Below are 22,702 nucleotides of genomic sequence, written 5' to 3'. Positions count from 1 at the left end.
CAGCCTCGCCCCACTTCTGCCACCGACTTTCTGCAGCAGGGACCTTGCCTCCTGTGACTCCCTCCACAACTGCTGCCTCCCACCCCCCGACTTTCAGCAGCAGGAATCCTGCCTCTTGTAACCCCCTCCCCGTAAGCTACTGTATATTCGGACTATAAGACACACCCCAATTTTCCTCTGAAATTTGATGAGGAAAATTGCCTCTTCTAGTCCAAAAAATATGCTAAATACTGTTGGGGACAGGAAAGAAATTGTCAGTGAGATCTGAGCGATTTAGTGTGGGTCTACGGGTGAGGACTTTGCTGCAGATAATTTCCAGAACAAATTGCAATGTGTGAAAATACCCCGAGATTTAGAAATATAGAAATGAAAACTCAATCAATAGTTCTCAAACAGTTTTATTAAAAACACAAATACCATATTTTTCAGACTATAAGACACACCGGACCATAAGACGCACCTAGGTTTTAGATGAGGAAATTAGGAAAACAAATTGAAGCAAAAAATGTGGTTCTATACTTAATATACCCCATCCTGGTATGCAGGACCACATCTCTGTTCTGGTATGCATGGCCACATCCTTATCCTGGTATGATTGGTCATAGAATCATAGAATCGTAGAGTTGGAAGGGACCTCCTGGGCCATCTGGTCCAACCCCCTGCTCAAAGCAGGATTCGCTAAATCATCCCAGTCAGATGTCTGTCCAGCCTCTGTTTGAAGACTTCCATTGAAGGAGAACTCACCACTTCTCGTGGCAGCCTGTTCCACTCATTGATCACTCTAACTGTCAAAAAGTTTTTTCTAATATCTAATCTGTGTCTCCTCCCATTCAGTTTCATCCCATTGCTTCTAGTCTTTCCTTGTGCAAATGAGAATAAAGTTACTGCCCACTTCTCCAGTTTATTTAAATCTTTTTGAATCCTCTCTCTCTCTTCTCTAGTATTAGCTATCCCTCCTAGCTTTGTGTCATCAGCAAATTTAATCAGTTTACCCTCAATTCCTTCATCTAAATCGTTGATAAAGATGTTGAACAATACAGGGCCCAGGACAGAGCCCTGTGGTACCCCACTTGAGACATTCTTCCAACTGGATGTGCAGCCATTTACGACCACTCTTTGGGTCCGATCACTAAGCCAGCTATGAATCCACCTAACAGTTGCCTTGTCCATTCCATACTTAGTCATTTTTTCAATAAGGATTGTATGAGAGACTTTGTCAAATGCTTTGCTGAAGTCAAGATATACTATATCTACAGCATTTCCTTGATCCACCCAATCAGTGATACCGTCATAGAAGGAAATTAAGTTAGTCTGACATGACTTATTAGTTACAAACCCATGCTGACTCTGTTTGATCACTTCATTCTTATCCAGGTATTGACTTACATGTTGTTTAATAATTTGTTCAAAGATCTTTCCTGGTATAGAAGTCAGACTCACCGGCCTATAGTTGCCTGGGTCCACCTTCTTCCCCTTTTTGAAGATAGGAACAACATTTGCTCTTCTCCAGTCTTCTGGCACTTCTCCTGTTCTCCAAGAATTTTCAAAGATTATGGAGAGTGGTTCAGAAATTTCTTCTGCTATCTCTTTCAGTACTCTGGGGTGTAATTCATCTGGACCTGGAGACTTGAATTCATTTAGGTTAGCTAAGTGTTTCCTCACTATCTTTCTGTTTATAGATATCCTGGATTCTTCTATTCCCTTAATAGGACAGTGAATAACAGTTGGTGTTACATTTCCTTTCTGAGAGAAAACAGATGCAAAATAGGAATTTAAAAGTTCAGCCTTCTCAACATCCTGTCTTACCATTTCATCATTTTCATCCTGTAAAAATCCTATAGCATCTTTGACTTTTCTTTTACTTTTGACATATCCCCAAAATCCTTTATTATTGCTTTTGACATCTCTTGCAAGCCTCAATTCATTTTCAGCTTTAGCTAATCTGATTTGTGCCCTGCAGATTCTGCAGACAGCATTATATTCTTCTTTAGATATGCCTCCCTCTTTCCATTTTATAAACATTTTTTTCTTCCTTTTTAGCATGTGCTTAAGTTCTGTGTTCATCCATCCTGGTTTCCTTAAATGCTTCCTATTCCCTCTTTTCGGAATTGTTAACAACTGTGCTTTGAGAATTTCATTTTTCAAGATTTCCCATCCTTCCTGGACATTTTTGTCTTTAAGGATATCCAGCCATTGGATCCCTCCAATTATCTTTCTGAATCCCTTAAAATCTGCCTTTCTGAAATCTAACCTTGACGTCTGAGTCTTCACAGGTCTTCCGCCTCTAGTTATCCAAAATTCTAAAATAGCATGGTCGCTACCTCCTAGGGTTCCAGCCACTTTTACCTCCTCAACCATTTCCTCCCTGTTTATAAGGATTAGATCCAAGGTAGCAGTTCCCCTTGTTTTCTCCCCTAAAAGCTTACGCCCGAACAGGGACTTGAACCCTGGACCCTCAGATTAAAAGTCTGATGCTCTACCGACTGAGCTATCCGGGTCCTCATCCCCATCCTGGTATGCATGGCCCAATCCCTATTCTGGTATGCAGGGACCCCATTTTCATCCTGGTATGCATGGCCCCATCCTTATCCTGGTATGCATGAACCCCATCTCCATCCTGGTATGTATGGCCCCCATCCCTATCCTGGTATGCATGAACCCCATCTCCATCCTGGTATGTATGGCCCCCATCCCTATCCTGGTATGCATGAACCCCATCTCCATCCTGGTATGATTGGCCCCAATCCTTATCCTGGTATGTATGGCCCCCCATCCCTAGAGTAGTATGCATGGCCCCCAGCAGAAAAAAACATTCTTGCCTCCCTGTGCCCTTGCAGCGTTCTGCTCCGGTGCCAACAGCTGCTGTCATGCTGCTACAATGTAGGTAGGTGCAGGCACCACTAGACGGCAGTAGAGTGGAAACAGGGCTGCACCTAATCAAAGCTGGCCTACAGCGCAGCAGTGAGGCTACCACAGGTGGCACAGTTGTGACGGAAGGCTGGCGAGTAAACTGGGACCAGGGGTACCTTTCCTGGCCCTGACACTAGGGGCACCCTAACTCGCCCTGTTCCCCGGGATACCTCAGATGGCGAGGACGTCGGGGCCTCTGCCCTAGCCCTGTCTCCTAGCTTCAGCCCTGCATCTGTCCCCTTCCCCCAACACGGGGAAGAGAGGCGCTACTGTGCACCGAAGTACACAAGTACACAAACCCGACAGACAGGGGAACGAGACGAGGGTAAAAGAAAATTCCACTCACAAATAATACTCTCACAAACCACAGAGGTATACACCAGGGTGTGAAGGACAGGGGAAGAAAATAAAGCAGGATGGGATGAGGAATTTCCAAGCGTACAAACCACCAGTCCCCCAATAAATTCCTCCAGCACTCCAACCACCAGCTTCTCCTTCTCCCTCTCCAGATCTTTGTAGCAAATGCTAACTCGGACAAAGATCTGGCCAGCAGACCTAGCTTTTATAGGAGGAGTGGTTAGCCAAGCACAGCTGGTAGCAGGGATTTCCGCATGGCAGATTAACCCCTGTCTTGCTGAAAGAAAACACCCTTAATATGCCGGAGAAGTGCTTCTTCTCAGCGGCAAAGCAGGAGCCATCAGACGCTGCGGTCTTCTGGCTCTGTTCTGTCGCGGTAACCCTGTGACAGCTGCTTTATGCTTGTAAGCAGCACCTGGCAGTGACGTCATGCGCTGCTTACAAGCCGCCGAGGACAGCTGCCGGAATATCCACTGTTCTCCACGCCGAGTATTCATTGCTCTTTAGCAAGCACAGTGTCAGCCGCTAGGTTCTTGTAGCTTCCGGGCTTTCACGTGTGCCGCTACTAAAGAAAAGAAATACTCATTGCATTCCACACCTATGGGAGTGGAATGCAGTGAATATTCATTGCCTTGAGTAGCTGGTGCACTCGAACGCAGAGCAGCTGCAGGAAGCTGCGGCTAACACTGTGCTCGCTTTTAAAGAGAAATGAATATTTATTCTTTTCCACGCCCATGGGCGTGGAGTGGAGTATATTTTCATTTCTCTTTAGCAGAGGGCACAGGAGTTAGCCGCAGCAGCCGGCTCATGCCTCCTGTGACCCACTGCTCCACCGCTGCCGCTCCCAACCACAGCCAGATTAGGGACATCCAGACTATAAGATGCACACTCCAATTTGTTCCACATTTTTGGAGAAAAAAAGTGCGTCGTATAGTAAAAAAAAATACAGTAAGTCTAAAAGGAGAAAGATATAAATATATTGATACATACAAATCTATAACAGCGAACTTTAGTAATCAATGAATAGAACTATGCCACGTTAGATAAGAAAAACAATAAGCACGAGTGAAATCACCCTCCCCCCCCCACAGCCCAAACATGCAGCCTCACAACAGTGACAATATAAATGTGAAGAATGTGCTTATTGGAAATCGTAAAATCTATTGAAAAATAGATAAAAAATCAAAACATGCTAAATTGCAGAGACAGCACATGGAGGCATGTGCGTCTGAAACGCGTTGTTATGCTGTCTCTGCAATTTAGAACATTTTGATTTTTTAATCTATTTAGTTCAATACATTTTGCAATTTCCAAGAAACTGGATTTTCTTCACGTTTATTTACATTTGGTCCCAGGGATTCCATGCTTCTGTGCACCTAGAGCTTGGTTGAGCTGTTTTTTTCTATTTTATCTACGAGGGAGTTACATCACCCACTTCACCTTGCAGCCACCTAGTATGCTTCATCACCCCCTTACCCACACAGACCCTCTTCCTCATTACCCACTTCCCTGCACAGCTCCACATCATCCCCCCTTCTCCACACAGACCCTTATCATCCCCCTTTTCCACGCGGCCTATATTCCGCACTTCTCCATACAGCCCCTCATCACCCCAACTTCTCTATACAGCCCCTCATCATCCACCCACTTCTCTACGCAGCCCCTCATCATCCCCCACTTCTTCACACTGCCCCTCATGCCACCTTCATGCCCTTCTACTCAACAAAGTCCCATATCACCCCCCTTCTCCACAAAGCCCATCAACATGCCCCCCATTCTCCACAAAGCCCTATTATGTCCCCCTTCGCTACACAGCCCCTTAACCCTTCTCCACAAAGACCCTCATTATGCCCCTCTTCTCCATAAAGCACCTCCATCATGCATCCTTATCTACAAAGCCCCTCATCATGACCTAGGTATCCACAAAGCCCCTCATCATGCTCCCGTTATCACAAAGCCCCTCATCATGCCCCACTTATCCTCAAAACCACTCATCCTGCCTCTCCTCCACAAACCCCTCATCATCCCCCTTATCCACAGACCCTCATCATGCCCCTCTTCTCCACACAGCCCCTCATCATGCCCCTTCTCCACAAAGCCACTCATCATGCCCCCTCATGTCTCCATTCTCCTCAAAGCCTCTCATCATGCCCCCTTCTCCACAAAGCCCCTCACCATACCTTCTTCACAAAGCCTCACATCATGCCTCCCTTCCCCACAAAGCCCCTCATCATGTGCCCTTTTCTCCCCACATCCCCTCATCACCCCGCCCAATGAAGTGAGTTCATTGGCTGTGAACTCGCAGGACATTCTCACGCTTGTGGTGCCCTCATACAGGGAACAGGAGTTCACAGGGAGACACTGAGCACACGGTGCTCAGCGTCTCTGCTGGATGACAGGCTGTATGGTCGCATCATCATGGAACTATGCAGCTTGCCATCTAGATGTGACAGCTAGACCCGTCATGGGACAAATGGATTAGCAGCATCTTTGCGGAAAGGTGAGGAATTTGTTGTTTTTTTTTTAACTTTTGCAGATGACAAGGGCACCGGTGGAATGGGTGAGTTCGTAAGTATGGTTTAATTAAGATTTATTAAAAGAGTCTGTGTCATTCTTTCAATTAAAGAACTTTTTTCTGGGGTCTGTGTTTTCCTACAATGTGACTGACTATGGGGTTAGCAATTGGGGCATCTTATTGACGCTGCTCCATTACTATCCTCGCGGCTTGATGTCACCTGACAATACACTGATTGCAATCCAATCTACTCTATAAAGTGATAAATACCCATGGATCCCCTTGACTTTTCTTTTTCTTCTCATGTTTGAAGTGACTTGCTTATCCATATACTACATTGATTTCATGATATTTGTACCATGATGATGCCTCTTTATTCATATGCGTTCATTCTTTATGTAATGAAGTGTATATATCGCTTTTTTCTGTTCTTCGTTTTCAAGACTTTAATTTTGTTTATTGTTATGTTATACCGTTACAGAATAAAAAAAACTTTGAATTTGAAAAAAAAGGAAATGGCTACTTTCCTGTGTGAGTTTTTAGATGTGTAACAAGATTTGCTTTCCGATTAAAACATTTTCCACATTCTGAACATGAAAATGGCTTCTCTCCTGTGTGAATTTTCTGATGTCTAACAAGACATGATTTTGTTGTAAAACATTTCTCACATTCTGGACATGAAAATGGCCTCTCTCCTGTGTGGACTATCTGATGTTTAGCAAGTTTTGATTTAATACTAAAATATTTCCCACATTCTGAACATGAAAATGGTTTCTGCCCTGTGTGAATTCTCTGATGTGCAACAAGACTTGATTTTTCTGTAAAACATTTCCCACATTCTGAACATAAAAAAGGTTTCTCCCCTGTGTGAATTCTCTGATGTGCAACAAGACTTGATTTCTCTATAAAACATTTACCACATTCTGAACAAGCAAATGGTTTCTCCCCTGTGTGAATTCTCTGATGCATCATAAAATTTGATTTGTGTGTAAAACATTTGCCACATTCTGAACAAGAAAATGGCTTCTCCCCTGTGTGAATTCTCTGATGTTTTGAAAGTGTGGATTTCTCACTATATCGTTTGCCACATTCTGAACATGAAAATGGCTTCTCCCCTGTGTGAGTTTTCAGATGTGCAACAAGACTTGCTTTCAGATTAAAACATTTCTCACATTCTGAACATGAAAATGGCTTCTCTCCTGTGTGAATGTTCTGATGTTTAAGTAGTATGGATTTCTCACTATAACGTTTCCCACATTCTGAACATGAAAATGGCTTATCCCCTGTGTGATTTTTCAGATGTGCAACAAGATGTGTTTTTCGATGAAAACATTTCCCACATTCTGAACATGAAAATGGCTTCGCTCCTGCATGAATTCTCTGATGTCTAACAAAACAGGATTTATCTGTAAAACATTTTCCACATTCTGAACATGAAAATGGCTTCTCCCCTGTGTGAATTCTCTGATGTATAACAAGACTTGATTTCTCTGTAAAACATTTTCCACATTCTGCACATGAAAATGGCTTCTCCCCTGTGTGTGTTAGCTGATGTCTATCAAGATGTGATTTCTTTGTAAAACCTTTCCCACATTCTGAACATGGAAATGGTTTCTCCCCTGTGTGTACCATCTGATGTCTTACAAGGCACGAACTGTGTGTAAAACATTTTCCACATTCCGAACATGAAAATTGTTTCTCCCCGGTGTAAGCGGCTTCATGATCAACAGCCTTTCTGTGACTATTTTTTTGGATATTTGTCTTTGATGAAGCAGAAACAAGAACCTGTTGAAAAGGATCAGATGACAGATTTTTTCTGATAACATCCTGAGGTGTATCTGGTATAATGACGTGTTCTTCATAAGTATCGGGTGTCATATGAAAATTATCTGCTGAAAAATCTGAGAATATCAGACGTCCCTCAGTGCTCCAGGTAAAGTCACCTGCCAAAAATAAAACTGTTATTATTTTTCAGTAACATTGCAGTGGAATTATAATACTATTATTATTATATAGTTAATAACATGTCTGTGCAATCTGAACAATAGACCACAAAGCGGGACTGAGATCACAGTGTTGGCCACCAGGTTATGTCCTTACAAATGTTCACTACTTTATTATAGCCACTTTTCAGGTCATGATTCCCTGTGTCTGTCATGAATCGTTTCCAGTTACTCATTCAGAAGAGACTCCTAAAAGGGATCTGTAATCAGTTTTATTAGGAAATTCTAACTCATACATTCTCAGACAGATACAAGCACAACAGCACAGAGAAAAGCACATTGGGAGAGATTAGTCATGTACACAAGTTATGAATTTGGATAAAAAAGTAAGGTTTTGTGTATCTTTTTATTAATGTAACTAAACAGTGGGTACAAGAAAGAACATGTCCTTCATATTCTTATATATGTTATGTAAGCCAACAAAAACATTGGCTGAATTTGGGAGCACTGGGGGATCTGAATATTTCCTATTTGCAGCACTGTCCTCAGCAAACATAGTTGTCCGTCCTTGGTTCTTGTGTAAATCACTTAACCTTACACTGGTGCTTGAAAGTTTGTCAAAATTTTTCATACTTCTGCATAAAATTGACTTAAAACTCCATCTGATTTTCACACTAGAAGTAGATAAAGAAAGACGTTGTTTTGTACTACCAGGTCAGTTACGTAACATTATGGAGGTCAGTCCTCCTCTAGACCCATGGCTGATTATTTTCTTACTACCAGGGTAGCTGTTTGCTTTCTATTTTACCTTATACTAATAATAATAATGTTTTAACCCCTTCCCGACCTATGACTTGCAATGAAGTGCATTAAGTAAGTTTGGTCTTGAGCAAGCTATTTGCCCAAGGCCAATTTAAAAAAAAACAAGCATGGGCTTTTACTTTTGGAGTGAACTACAAGATGGTAGTGGGGCAGTTCGCTCCCTCCAGGCCAGGTCTTACAAGTGGCTCTTGGCCACAGATTTCATTTAAAGACTGTCGTGTGTACCTGGGACGTTGCTCCAGGTACAACCACCAGGGGGTGAGGAAGTTAGAACAGAAGCTCACCGTAAGTGGGGACCTGCAGTAGGGGGGCCAACACCGTTAGATGGCAGTAGAGAGGTTGAAGACGCCGAGTCGTTACCAGCTGGGAACAAAGTACCAGGGGGAGAGACAAGAGCTGACTCGGGGGCGAGCCAAAGGTCACAAAGTCGGCCGGGAGCGTGGTATCAAAAGGGGTGAGATGGGAGCACAGTCAAAAACATTCCAAAGGGTCAGAGCCGGGTAAGACCAGAGAAAACAGACACGGAATACAACGGGACAGGACAGGGCACAAACCGGGACGTACACGGCAGAAAACAGGCACACGGACACACGCTAAGTAAGGGATAGGGTGCGGGGCACACTAACACGGGTAGTCAGGAAGCAAAGGTCACGCACTGGGTGCAATGGGTCCGCAGCTATAGCAAAAGAAACAAACCATCACTGACAAGAGCTATCGCTGAGAAATAGCCACCCCCATACCAGAGAGAGGCAGAAAAGGTTAACCCCAACATGATCAGGCAGGGGGAACGAAAAGCAGAAAGAAAACCCTGACCTGGATCATGACAGTACCCTCCTTTCAAGTGGGGGCCACCAGACCCCCAGGTTTCCCAGGGTACCGGGCATGAAAGTCCCGGACCAACCGATCCGCATGGACCGATCTCGCCGGAACCCACGACCTGTCCTAAGGACCTTAACCCCTCCAATGAACCAAGATATTGAAGTGAACGGTGGACCATACGGGAATGTACAATTTGTTCCACCTCATACTCTGTCTGGCCATCCACTGAGACAGGAGGCGAGGGAGATGAAGACCCCTCTAGGGAAGACCCCAGCGGTTTCAAAAGTGCTGTATGGAACACTTTGGGGAATCCGTAGAGCCAGTGGAAGGCACAGATGGAAAGTCAAATGATTGACCACTTCCATAATTTCATAAGGGCCAATGAACTTAGGCCCCAACTTGGCAGAAGGAACCTTAAGTCTTATATTCCTGGTAGACAACCATAAATTATCCCCAATCCGGAATGCAGGCCCCACAGATCGTTTTTTGTCAGCAAAAAATTTATACTTGCCTTGAGCCTCCCTAATCTTCCTCTGGACCTCCCTCCACACATCCCTCAACCACCGGATAGCAAGATCGGCTCCAGGACACCCCAAATCCAAATGAGAAGCAACGAAGAACACCAATCTTCCTGCCGCGCCGTGGTCAGACATCGTAGAATTTGTTCTATGGACTGATTGGTCCTGTCAGTCTGACCATTCATCTCCGGATGGTAGGCAGACGAAAAGGACAAAGAAATGCCCAACCTTTTTACAGAAAGACCTCCAAAACTTGGATACAAACTGTACCCCCTACCACAGGCACACCATGCAACTGTACAACATGTTTCACAAACAATTTAGATAAGGTTTCCGCATTGGGCAAAGCTGTCAAACACACAAAATGTGCCTGCTTGCTAAATCTGTCCACAAGCCAAATGACCGTATTACCATTAGAAGGGGTAAGTTCGGTGATAAAATCCATGGACAGACGATTCCATGGTCTATCTGGAATTAGAAAAGGCACCAATTCCCCGGCCGGTTATGGGAGTTTTTAGTTTCAAAATGGTTTTATTGAAATTTATACCTTTAAAAAACAAAATGCTTAGAAACATATTCCCTCGCAGGGGAATTTTTAACTTAACATGACTTACATATAACCTATAGGGGTAGAGACAAGACAACTACAACAAGCGGGTAAAACAGTAGGGAGGGGGGACGTTAAATCCACAGTGAACATTACAGTAACTTTAGTACTTTTCCAATAGTCTAGTTGTAATGGGCGTTTCATTCCGACCTCATCTGCACCATGAACCCAGGACAAACATATAGTGATTATATACTTTGGTTTTAAGTCTAGATTCAATTCCTACTCCACACTGATGAGGGGCAATACCCCGAAACAGCTGTCTGTGGATGGATACCATGTTTTGGCATAGGTGGTTTCCTTCATTGGAGACTGCCCTTCCCGTGGTTGTTCCCTCCCAGGGAAAGACCTGGCTAGTCATTGCTTGCGTTGAGAAACATGTGATGGTGTCTCCGCGGCTTGTGTTTTGCATATATTTACATATTTCCCATAAGGGTGGAGGCATTGCCCTAGAATCACTGCATTGAGAAACATGTGATTGTGTCTCCGCAGTGTTGGATGTTGATCTCCATGAGTTCATTCATCCTCATTTTCACAGTCTTCTACTAGGCATTGCTCCTACTGGCCAGATTCCTACTCCACACTGATGAGGGGCAATACCCCAAAACAGCTGTCTGTGGATGGATACCATGTTTTGGCATAGGTGGTTTCCTTCATTGGAGACTGCCCTTCCCGTGGTTGTTCCCTCCCAGGGAAAGACCTGGCTAGTCATTGCTTGCGTTGAGAAACATGTGATGGTGTCTCCGTGGCTTGTTTTGCATATATTTACATATTTTCCATAAGGGTGGGGGCATTGAACTAGAATCACTGCATTGAGAAACATGTGATGGTGTCTCCGCAGTGTTGGATGTTGATCTCCATGAGTTCATTCATCCTCATTTTCAGTCTTCTACTAGGCATTGCTCCTACTGGCCAGATTCCTACTCCACACTGATCAGGGGCAATACCACGAAACAGCTGTCTGTGGATGGATACCATGTTTTGGCATAGGTCGTTTCCTTCATTGGAGACTGCCCTTCCCGTGGTTGTTCCCTCCCGGGGAAAGACCTGGCTAGTCATTGCTTGCATTGAGAAACATGTGATGGTGTCTCCGCGGCTTGTGTTTTGCATATATTTACATATTTCCCATAAGGGTGGGGACATTGCCCTAGAATCACTGCATTGAGAAACATGTGATGGTGTCTCCGCAGTGTTGGATGTTGATCTCCATGAGTTCATTCATCCTCATTTTCACAGTCTTCTACTAGGCATTGCTCCTACTGGCCAGATTCCAACTCCACACTGATGAGGGGCAATACCCCAAAACAGCTGTCTGTGGATGGATACCATGTTTTGGCATAGGTGGTTTCCTTCATTGGAGACTGCCCTTCCCGTGGTTGTTCCCTCCCGGGGAAAGACCTGGCTAGTCATTGCTTGCGTTGAGAAACATGTGGTGTCTCCGCGGCTTGTGTTTTGCATATATTTACATATTTCCCATAAGGGTGGGGGCATTGCCCTAGAATCACTGCGTTGAGAAACATGTGATGGTGTCTCCGCAGTGTTGGATGTTGATCTCCATGAGTTCATTCATCCTCATTTTCATAGATTCAATTCCCCACCTCCACTGTCCGGGAATATTATAGTGATATGCGCAAGATTTGATCCATTTGCGTGTTTGATTCTAAATTCATCCATGGCCCCCAAATTTTAAAAAACTGATCCCACATATCGTTTCTAGTAGCTTCAATGCATTTATAGAGCATAATATTGTTCATTTTTTCTTTAACAAGTAATAATGACAGTGTTGGGGATTTCCAGTTTGCCGTTATATGAATTTTGGTGCCCATGAAGAGTAAGTTTACCAATTTATGGAGACCCCTGGGAAGAGATGGGTGTTTCGCCCCCAGAAGAAAAATCTGAGGTTCTAAAGGAATTTTCCTGCCTGACAATTGATCCACAATATGTTTCACTCTATGACAGAGGTTCGAGACCACCGGACAAGTCCACCAAATGTGTTTCATATCTTCCGGAAGGTCACAGCCCCGACAGCACAGTGCTGATACACTTGGGTATATACTGTGAAGTTTGGTTGGAACAAGATATGTCCTGTGGAGAACCATCAATGAGGTCTCCAACAAGGGATGATTGATGGCTTCCCTTGGACAACGTATCACAACAGGATCTCCAATCCTCTAGTGGCAGATCGAATCCCATCTCCTCTTCCCATTGTATCATAAATTTCAGTTTTTTCTCATCATGGGGTGGGTTAAGAATTGAGTATATTATGGATATGGTTCCTTTTCCCATTGGATCATTAATGCACTTTTGCTCAAAACTAGACACATGTAGGGGTTTTTTGTTTGGGAGAAGACTATTAGCAAAGTGGAGGACCTGGTTTATACGCATGGTCTCTCCAACTGGTGGTTCGTATTTTCGAATAAATTCCAGTCTGTCAAGCAGAATATTAAATGGAGAGCACAAATGCTTCAATGTAGTGATCCCTCGTAAGAGCCACCATGCAAACATATTTGGGTTGGGTTATTTGGGTTGAGGCCCGGTAGGAACATTGGGTTGCACACGATGGAGGTCAAAGGGGATGGTTCAGACTGTAGCTTATATCTGAATCTAGCTTTCCTCCAAAGAATAAGGGAATGGGCTGTAAAGGGAGCCATTAAAATTATACCTTTTGGAATTTTCTTCGTGGACCACATCAGGCCTGGTAATGAAAATGGTTTAACAAGGTGTGACTAAGTGGACCCATCTTGGCTTATTTTTTTGAGAACAGATATTTGTCAATTGTGCTATTTGGGCTGATTTAAAATAAAGAGCAAAATTTGGAAGTGATACACCCCCTAGTCTTCTATGAAAAAACATAACCTTTTGTGAAATCCTAGCTTTCTTTCCCTGCCACATGAACCTAGTAATATCAGAGTGTAAGTTAGAAAATGTCCTGGTCGGTATCGCTATTGGCAGGGATCGAAAAAGGTATAAGAATCGAGGTAGAGATAGCATTTTTTATGTAGTCTACCCAGCCAAGATAAATTCAATGAAGACCACCTTGCCAAATCCCTTTGGAAGCTCTGAATGAGTTATGTGTAATTCTACTTAAAGAGGGTCAACCTATTTGTTGTTAAATTGACTCCTAAATAGGTTAAGTAATGTTCTTTTCTCGAAAATTTGAAATGAGAGGTGATATTGTCTTGTACGTCTTTTGGGGTGTTTATAAAAAGAGCTTCAGATTTTTCAATATTAATTTTGAGTCCCGAAATATCTTCGAACTCATGGAGAATAAATTAGGGAGAGTAGTATGGGGGTTGGTAATAGTCAAAAGGAGATCGTCTGCAAAGAAACTAACCTTGTAATGATCGCCCAGATTTGTCAATCCTGTTATGTTCGGATTCGTCCTAATGGCTTCAGCCAGGGGTTCCATAGCTAATGCAAATAGGGCTGGAGAGAGCGGGCAGCCCTGCCTAGTGCCACGGTGAATAATTATAGGTGCCGAGAAATAGCCACCCCCATACCAGAGAGAGGCAGAAAAGGTTAATAACCAGGCCAAGGAATGAAAAGCAGAACGCAAACCCCGACCTGGATCATGACAAAAACCTTGCAGCAAAGGGTTGGGTGTGTCAGTCTTGGTCTGAAAACTTGCAGAGCAGGTAACTGCAAGGTTCAGCCTGTGTGAAGTAACATGGAGCCAAGCGAAACCAAAAAAAAAAAGGCCTGGCACCCCTCAGCATAGCATGGAGGTGCAGTCGTCCACGGCAACGGTCTCGGATACGCACTGTCTTGATTCCCAGCTGCGATCCAGAGGATACCATGTGCTGTTTACTTTGTGAGTACTGGACATTAAAGCACGTTTGTTTTGAACTTTCCTGGGTCACTGCCTGTCACACTGCACCAATCCCACTGCACTATGGTAGAATGCGGGCAGTGTGAACTGAGGCATACCCCAAAGCGTGCTGCATGTCAGTGATTAGGCCTGCCACGCTGCAGCCCAAGTCTGCAGACAAGATGGAGAAGCTTTTGAAGCAGTTGGTCCTCACTCAGCAGCGGCAAGAGGAGCAGCAGCAGCTACGCAATCAGCAACAGCAGCAAATAACCTGTCGATGCAGCAGATCGGTTATGCGAGAGGCGGCCCCACCAGTGACCGCAATCCGTTAGGAGGCCCGGTATAAAGGTCGGCCAGTCTTAAGTTAGATGAGTCCCGAGGACGATTTGGAGGTGTTCCTCACGGTGTTCGAGCGCACAGTCGAGCGGAAGAGCTCGCTGTTGTCCCAGTGGGCATAAGTGGTGGACCCATTCCTGATGGGAGATTCCCAGAAGGCCTACCTAGACCTCAGTTGGGAGGATCCCCTGGACTATGAGAAACTAAGAGGTGACATCCTTGCCCGACTGGGGGTTAATACATATGTGGGTGGGCCCAACGGGTGTTCCAGTGGTCCTTTGCAGAGTCTCGCCCCGCCAGGTCTCAGGCATATGATTTATGATTTTTAATGTAGCTGGTAAAAAAATGTCTCCAGCCTGAGACTTTAACCCCTTTACAGATGGTAGAGAGAATGGTGGTCGACCGGCTGGTTAGTGCTTTGCCAGCAGCCATACAGCATTGTGTGGGGCAAGGGAACCCGGGCATATGGACCCGGTGGTTGGGCTGGTTGAGCGGTATACGGCCACTCAGGATTTTATAAGGGACACTGCTCCACTTTGGCTGTCATGTCGCAGGCCACCAGCCCAGGAGCCTGGGAGAGGTCCCCGCCCCTCTGCTGGGGACAGCCAGGACCAAGCCTACACTGAGGGGGTAACCCGAAGTGAGAGTGACAAGAGACCCGGTTCCCCTAAATCAGCCCCAAGGTCAAGTGTTGCCGCAGCTATTTAGTGTTGGCAGTGCCAAGGGCCTGGACCTGTGGCTGCTAAATGCTCCCTGACAGCTGAACCCATGTACTGTGTGTATACTGGCCATATGTAAAGTATATGCACGCCCAGCCAGTCTGCACTGCAAATACTAGAACGTCAGATGGGACGGTCTGTAGGAGCGCCAGCTATGCGTGGATATTGGTATGCAGATGGGGATCCGATGCTGCTCCAGCCGGGTGCCTCAAAAGAGGAACAATTATAGGAAAGTTGCTGAAAGACCCGGTCTGCAGGGCGCAAAGGACAGGATTCTATTGATGCAAAAAATTCTTCATTTATTAAAGAAACAATTGGAAACTAAAAGAGTCCACAACGCGTTTCAACGGAATAGATCCATCTTCCTCAGGTGGCATTATACACTCAGTGAAAAGGGGGATGTATTTAAATGAACAGCAACCAATAAAAATGCACTGCAAATACAGGCACTGCTGACAGCAAACCCCAACTGTGCCAGGTGCTCATCAACGGGTACCAAATTGAGGCTCTCTTGGACTCGGGGAGCTTAGTGACTCTGGTCCATGGGTCCCTTGTTGCCGGGGACAACCCCAATGGATGGAAAGTGGGGGCTGTGTGTATACATGGGGAATTCCAAGAGTAGCCGACCGCAGAGATTACTTTTTCCACATGGAGACCCTTCCATATGGAACTGTGTTTGGAAGAGACTTGCCCATAATCTGGTCCCTGTGGGAGAACAGGGTTAACCCTCCCAAAGTAAATGTTATTCCGGGTGCGGCATTGGAAGATCTTGAGTCGGAGGTACCTGCCGTACGGGTCGCCAACCTAGGTTTCCCCTAGAGGCATTGGCAGAAGAGGTTGAGAAGACCCCACCGATCCCTGAGCTGGAAATGTCCTCTGTTAAGTTCACGACAGCTCAGCTCCAGGATCCCACTCTGGCCCGGGCACAAGAAAGGATGATGGAAATAAATGGAGTGGCTCAAGAACCAGGTGCAAAGGCTGTTTTCCCCCGCATGGCTATTCACCGGGATTTGTTATACAGGGTGGATAAAATTTGGGATGATGTGGAATAACTGGTAGTGCCCCAATCCTACCACTGGGAGGGCACTTGGGAGCCAAAAAGATGCAGGAGCGCAAACTGCAGCGTTTGTTTTGGCCTGGGATTTATGCTGAGGTTCAGAGTTATTATGAGTCTTGTCCCGAGTGCCAACTTGCCACACCCATTGCGCATTTCCGGAGTCCACTGGTGCCTTTACCCATTATAAAGGATCCATTTGAGCAAATAGCAATGGATCTGGTGGGGCCTATAGTGAAATGCGCCCGTGGCCATCAATATATTTTGTTCATAGTGGACTACGCCACGTGGTACCCAGAGGCGATACCTCTTCGTCACACCCCAGCAAAACTAATAGCCCGCCTGCTGTTTGCCATGGTTTGTCGCCTTGGTCTACCAAAGGAGATCCTCACAGATCAGGGGACTCCTTTTTGTCCAAGGTGACCAAGGAGCTATATAAGCTGCTTCGGATCAAACTGCTGCGCACGTCGGTGTACCACCCACAAAGAGACGGGTTAGTAGAGCGATTTAATAAGACCTTTAAGTCCATCCTTAAAAGGTAGTCTCCAAGGATGGGAGAGACTGGGACATGTTATTGCCCTATCTAATGTTCGCGATCCGCGAGGTACCACAGGCGTCCACGGGTTTCTCACCGTTTGAGCTATTGTATGGCAAGCATCCGAGGGGGTTGCTTGACGTATCTAAGGAGACATGGGAACAGGAGCCAACTCTGCATAGGAGTGATCGAGCATGTGGCAAGCATGAAGTACCAGAATGCGGCAGTCAGGCCCACAATAATGAAGCATCTGATAGATGCCAAGGCCGCGCAGAGCCGCACGTATAATAAGATCCACGGTCAGAACCTTTAAGGAAGGGGACAGGGTGTTGCTACTAGTGCCCACCAGAGAGAGTAAACTCATTGCCAAGTGACAAGGGCTATATGAGATAAGGAGGTAGGTGGGAGAAGTAAATTATAGAGTGTAACAACCCAAAAAGAGGAAACCCGAACAACTGTACCATGTAAACCTGCCAAAAGCCTGGAAGGACCGGGAATGTTTGGTCACAGAGGCAACTCTGGTCGTACCAACCCTCTGTCACAGGCGAAGGATGCGACCGGGGTTAGGTTAAAATAATCGACACTGTCACAAAACAGAATACGTATTCTCAGAGCTGCCAGGGCGGACCTTGGTGATCCAGCATGACATTATCACTGTCGGAAGAGGTGAACGGAGATGAATACCCAATCACCTACTTGAGGAGGAAACTGACCCCGGCGGAGAAAATTCTAGCGTAGTGGAGGAGTGCTTGGCGATTAAGTGTGCCTTGGAGTTCCTACGCTACTATTTTCTCGGACATCAGTTTCGCTAGATAACGGACCATTCACCCCTCGTCTGGATAAACAATGCAAAAGAGAGGAATGCTCTGGACACTAAATGGTTCCTGTCCCAACAAAACTTTAGTTTCTCAGTGGAACATCGGGCGGGGAAGTCGCAGGCAAATGCGGATGCCCCATCACGGGCTCCATGTATGGTGACAAGTGTTCAACCCCACAAGTTTGAACAGAGGGGGGTATATGAGGCAGCGAAAGTTGTTATATGCGAGGGTTGCTAGTTGTCCGACCCAGCATGCGCATAGAAGCGTATTAAGACCACTGGAGTGCATCGTAGTCACAGATGAAGCTATGATTGCAGTGTAAAATAAAAGTAATCTTGGTCTTGGGAAAGCTATTGTGAGGCAGTGACTGGTGTTACATGTGAGGGTCACTGTATGTTCCCCCCAGGATGTGCAGGGAGGCGTACTGAAGCCATGAGAGGGCATTGCAGTCACAAGTGTAGCTGTGGTTTCAAGGCAGACTAAAGTGAGTATAGGTTTTGAACGTGCTGGTTGTCCAAGTCAGATTTAGAGAAAACCTGCTCTGGGCTTTTTGTATTGAAACAGAATACAGATGGTAGTGGTGCACTCCCTTTCATTCCCAGCCTGGGTTTTTTATGTGGCCTGAGGCCACAGTTTCTAGATAAAAACCCTGCCGTATAGGGTTTGGGTGTGTCAGGTTCAAAGTCAGTGTCAGTCTGGTGTTTGGAGGAGTGCAGAGCAGAAGGCTCTGCAGAGCTCCATCTGTGTGAGGCAACACAGGCCAGCGGAGGCAAACAGCCAAGGCAGCTGAATAGCCTGGCACCCACAGCGATGCAGTCGCCCAAAGCAACTGGTCAGAGGTGGAATGGTGTGTTTAGTAACTGTAAAATGGAAGATATGGTTCCCAGCTGCGATCTGGAGGATATTGTGTACTATGTAGTGTTGTGAGTTGGACATTAACACAGCAGTGCAGTCGCCCACGGCAACAAGGCCAGAGGTGGACTGGCATGTTTAGTGACTGTAATCCAGAGTGTCACGATATTAACCAACCTAACGGGGGGGGGGGGGTCGCAGTCATTAGGCAGCACAACACCCTCACAATATATATATATATATATACACACACGCATGCATACATACAGTACATACACACACATATAAATACACACACTGCTCAAAAAAATAAGGGGAACACTTAGATAACACATCCTAGATCTAAATGACTGAAATATTCTCAGTGAATACTTTGTTCTGTACAAAGTTGAATGTGCTGACAACAAACTCACACAAAGATCATCAATGGAAATCAAATTCATTAACCAATGGAGGCCTGGATTTGGAGTCACACACAAAATTAAAGTGGAATGTAATGTCCTTAACACAAGTAAAAATGAGGCTCAGTATTGTGTGTGGCCTCCACATGCCTGTATGACCTCCCTACAATGCCTGGGCATGCTCCTGATGAGGTTGTGGATGGTCTCCTGGGAGATCTCCTCCCACACCTGGAATAAAGCATCCGCCAACTCCTGGACAGTCTGTGGTGTGATGTGATATTGGTGGATGGAAAGAGACATAATGTCCCAGATGTGCTCAATCGGATTCAGGTCTGGGAAACGAGCGGGCCAGTCCATAGCTTCAATGCCTTCATCGTGCAGGAACTGCTGACACACTCCAGCCACATGAGGTCTGGCATTGTCCTGCATTAGGAGGAACCCAGGGCCAATGGCACCAGCATATGGTCTCACAAGGGGTCTGAGGATCTCATCTCAGTACCTAATGGCAGTCGCAGTCGGGCTACCTCTGGCGAGCACATGGAGGGCTGTGAGGCCCTCCAAAGAAATGCCACCCCACACCATTACTGACCCACTGCCAAACCGGTCAAGCTGAAGGATGTTGCGGGCAGCAAATCGCTCTCCGTGGCATCTCCAGGCTCTGTTACATGTGCTTAGTGTGAACCTGCTTTCATCTGTGAAGAGCACAGGGCGCCTGTGGCGAATTTGCCAATCCTGCTGTTCTGTTGCAAATGCCAAGTGTCCTGCACGGTGTGGGCTGTGAGCACAACCCCCATCTGTGGGCTTTGGGCCCACAATCCATCCTCATGGAGTCAGTTTCTAACCGTTTGTGCAGACACATGCATATTTGTGGCCTGCTGGAGGTCATTTTGCAGGGCTCTGGCAGAACTCAACCTGTTCCTCCTTGCACAAAGGCGGAAGTAGTGGTCCTGCTGCTGGGTTGTTGCCGTCCTACAGCCGCCTCCACATCTACGGGCCTGTCTCCTTTTAGCGCCTCCAGCCTCTGGACACTATGTTGACAGACACGGCAAACCTTCTTGCCACAGCTCGCATTGATGTGCCATCCTGGATGAGCTGCACTACCTGAGCAACTTGTGTGGGTTGTTGAGTCCGTCTCATGCTACCACGAGTGTGAAAGCACACCCAACATTCAAAAGTGACCAAAACATCAGCCAGAAAGCATTGTTACTGAGATGTGGTCTGTGGTCCCCACCTGCAGAACCGCTCCTTTATTGAGGGCGTCTTGATAATTGCCAACAATTTTCCATCTGCTGTCTATTCCATTTGCACAACAGCATGTGAAATTGATTGCAATCAGTGTTGCTTCCTAAGTGGACAGTTTGATTTCACAGAAGTTTGATTTACTTGGAGTTATATTCATTTGTTTAAGTGTTCCCTTTACTTTTTTGAGCAGTGTACATATGAGATATATATATATATATATATATATATATATATATACACACACGCACATATACACATGCCCATAAATTAGTTTTTGCATGTACAAAAAAAAAAAAAAAAATACAAGTTTATCTCCTTGTCCGGAACGACCCGCCCTATAAAACTGACACGCTAGTTAACCCTTACAGTGAGCACCATAAAAAGGAAGATATATAAAAATTGGGACAAAAACTACGCTTTTTCACACCACTGAACAAAAAGTTATATAAAGCTCGATTAAAAAGACAAATGTAAATAAAAATGATATCCCTAAAAACGTCATCTTGTCCCGCAAAAAAAAAAAAAAGCAGCCTTAGAGCTCCATGAGTGGAAAAATAAAATAAATATTTTATTTTTTCCATAAAATAGTTTTCGTTCAAAAGTGCCAAAACATGAAAAAATATAAATATGGTATTGCTGTAATCGTACTAACCTGAAGAACAAAGCTGCCTTATCAATTTTACCACACGCAGAACAGAAAAAAAAAGAAAAAAACAGTTCCCAAATTGCTGATTTTTGTTCATTCCGCCTCCGAAAATCGATATAGAAAACGATCAAAAAACGTTATGTGCCCGAAAAGGATACTAATAAAAAAGTAAACTTGTCCAGCAAAATTAACCCATCATATGACTGTCGGCAGAAATATGAAAAAATGATTGCTCTCAAAACATGGGGATGCAAAAACTAGTTTTTGCCATAAAAAGCATATTTTAGTGTGAGAAAGCAGCCAAACATAAAAATCCAATATAAATCTCGTATTGCTGTAATCGCACCGACTAAAAGAAGAAAGTCTCCTAATCATTTATACTGCACGAGGAATGGCGTAAAAAACAAATAAAACCAATTGTTCACTTACTGCTGAAGGCATGGCACACATTTATGCAAACAAGAAAAACCCGGTACCTTAGGAAAACTGCTTGCAGCTAGATGACACCGTGGTAGAAAGGTGCTCCACCCAGGGAAAGTGTCTTTACAAATTGGCGTAAAGAAGGAAGCAGTGGCACTCTGACGTAAAAATTCTCCTTTATTCAAATACCTTTAAAAGATGGATGTGGGGAAGCCGAGTATCCACATGGCTGAAAGTAGTTTCACAACTAACTAACGCGTCTATGGGTCCAGGTACCACTCGACTCACATTTATCTTGCGCTCTACACTTAGACTGGGATTTCCATGTAAATCTCTGAAATACGCAATTTAGACAGAGCCCCTGGCGGAAGATTCCCTATAATGAGGCAGATGGAGACACTGTGGACACCGTTTGGTCTATGATCCAGCAGTGTCCTTTTGTGCACTTCTGAAAAGAAGGCCAACGCTGAATAGAGGCCAGCCCGAGTCCACCGTAACTCTGATGCCTCATTATAGTGAATGGATACCTCTGGGGTTTCATCTAAATCGAGTCACTCAGATATATATGGAAAGTAAAGGGCCTGTCACACTAAGCGATATTGCTAGCGATATCGCTATGTCTGATACTTACCTACGACCCGCTCCCCTGCTGGTTATCGCTGATCGTGCGAGAACGTCCTGGACGGCTTCTCGTCGTCAGCTTTCTGTGGAGAGACGAGCCGGGCGGGAGGACGTCAGGATCGCCTCGTCTGACAGGTAAGTAGCGACTCCCGTCCCCAGCGATGTCGCTGGTGAGATCTGCCTGTGTGGCAGCTCACTAGCAACCACTTAGCGATGTACCAGCGATCCTGACCGCATCATATCGCTGGTCGGGATCGCTGGTGCATCGCTAAGTGTGACAGTACCTTAAGTACTTACTGTAAAGCTCAGGATAAATGTGATCCAAAATGTTAAGTAAAGTGTTCCCAACAAAAGCTGCAACTCAATCTACAAAAAAAGCAGGTCCCCACTCAAGTCCGTCATGTGTTAACGGAAATTTAGGTGGCTTCCACGTTACTGGTAGTTCAAAAGCTCTGGAAAAGCAAAATGGCTCCTTGCCCCTAAAAAGAAAAATTCTCTGCTCCCAAATCCAAACGCCCCTCTCCCTTCTGAGCCCCAGTGTACCTAAACCACATTTAGCATCCACATGTTTAACATTTTTGTAGTGATGAGAGTCTGACAAATTTGCGGGTGTGTGTCTCCAGAAGCACAAGCTGGGCTTAACCCCTTTCCTACATTAGACGTACTATTCCGTCCATGTGACCTGGGACCTAAGTCCCAAGGACGGAATAGTACGTCTAGCACGATCAGCTGCGCTCACAGGGGAGCGCAGCTGATCGC

The 22,702-nt window shown here is 45.3% G+C and overlaps 1 protein-coding gene and 1 non-coding gene across 8 annotated transcripts in view; both read right to left on the bottom strand.

The window, feature by feature from the left end:
• LOC141073618 (uncharacterized) overlaps window positions 1-22,702 on the bottom strand; it is a 295,600-nt gene that overhangs the window by 54,483 nt on the left and 218,415 nt on the right. For 4 of the 7 annotated variants that reach the window (XM_073560922.1, XM_073560930.1, XM_073560950.1 and 1 more), the window contains one exon: window positions 383-7,725. In XM_073560922.1, the coding sequence (XP_073417023.1) occupies window positions 6,302-7,725 (1,424 nt within the window). In that variant the 3' untranslated portion in view covers window positions 383-6,301. Of the gene's footprint in view, window positions 1-382; window positions 7,741-22,702 lie in introns of those variants that run through there. The other 3 variants (XM_073560936.1, XM_073560944.1, XM_073560964.1) reach the window with 2 other exon arrangements.
• On the bottom strand, window positions 2,426-2,498 carry TRNAK-UUU (transfer RNA lysine (anticodon UUU)). Its single transcript has one exon. It is a non-coding gene; the product is annotated as a tRNA-Lys (tRNA).

The sequence above is a fragment of the Dendrobates tinctorius genome, unplaced genomic scaffold (assembly GCF_039654945.1).
Source record: "Dendrobates tinctorius isolate UK_male_01 unplaced genomic scaffold, ASM3965494v1 ptg000014l, whole genome shotgun sequence".
NCBI lineage: Eukaryota > Metazoa > Chordata > Amphibia > Anura > Dendrobatidae > Dendrobates > Dendrobates tinctorius.
This window is presented reverse-complemented; position numbering and strand designations above follow the sequence as displayed.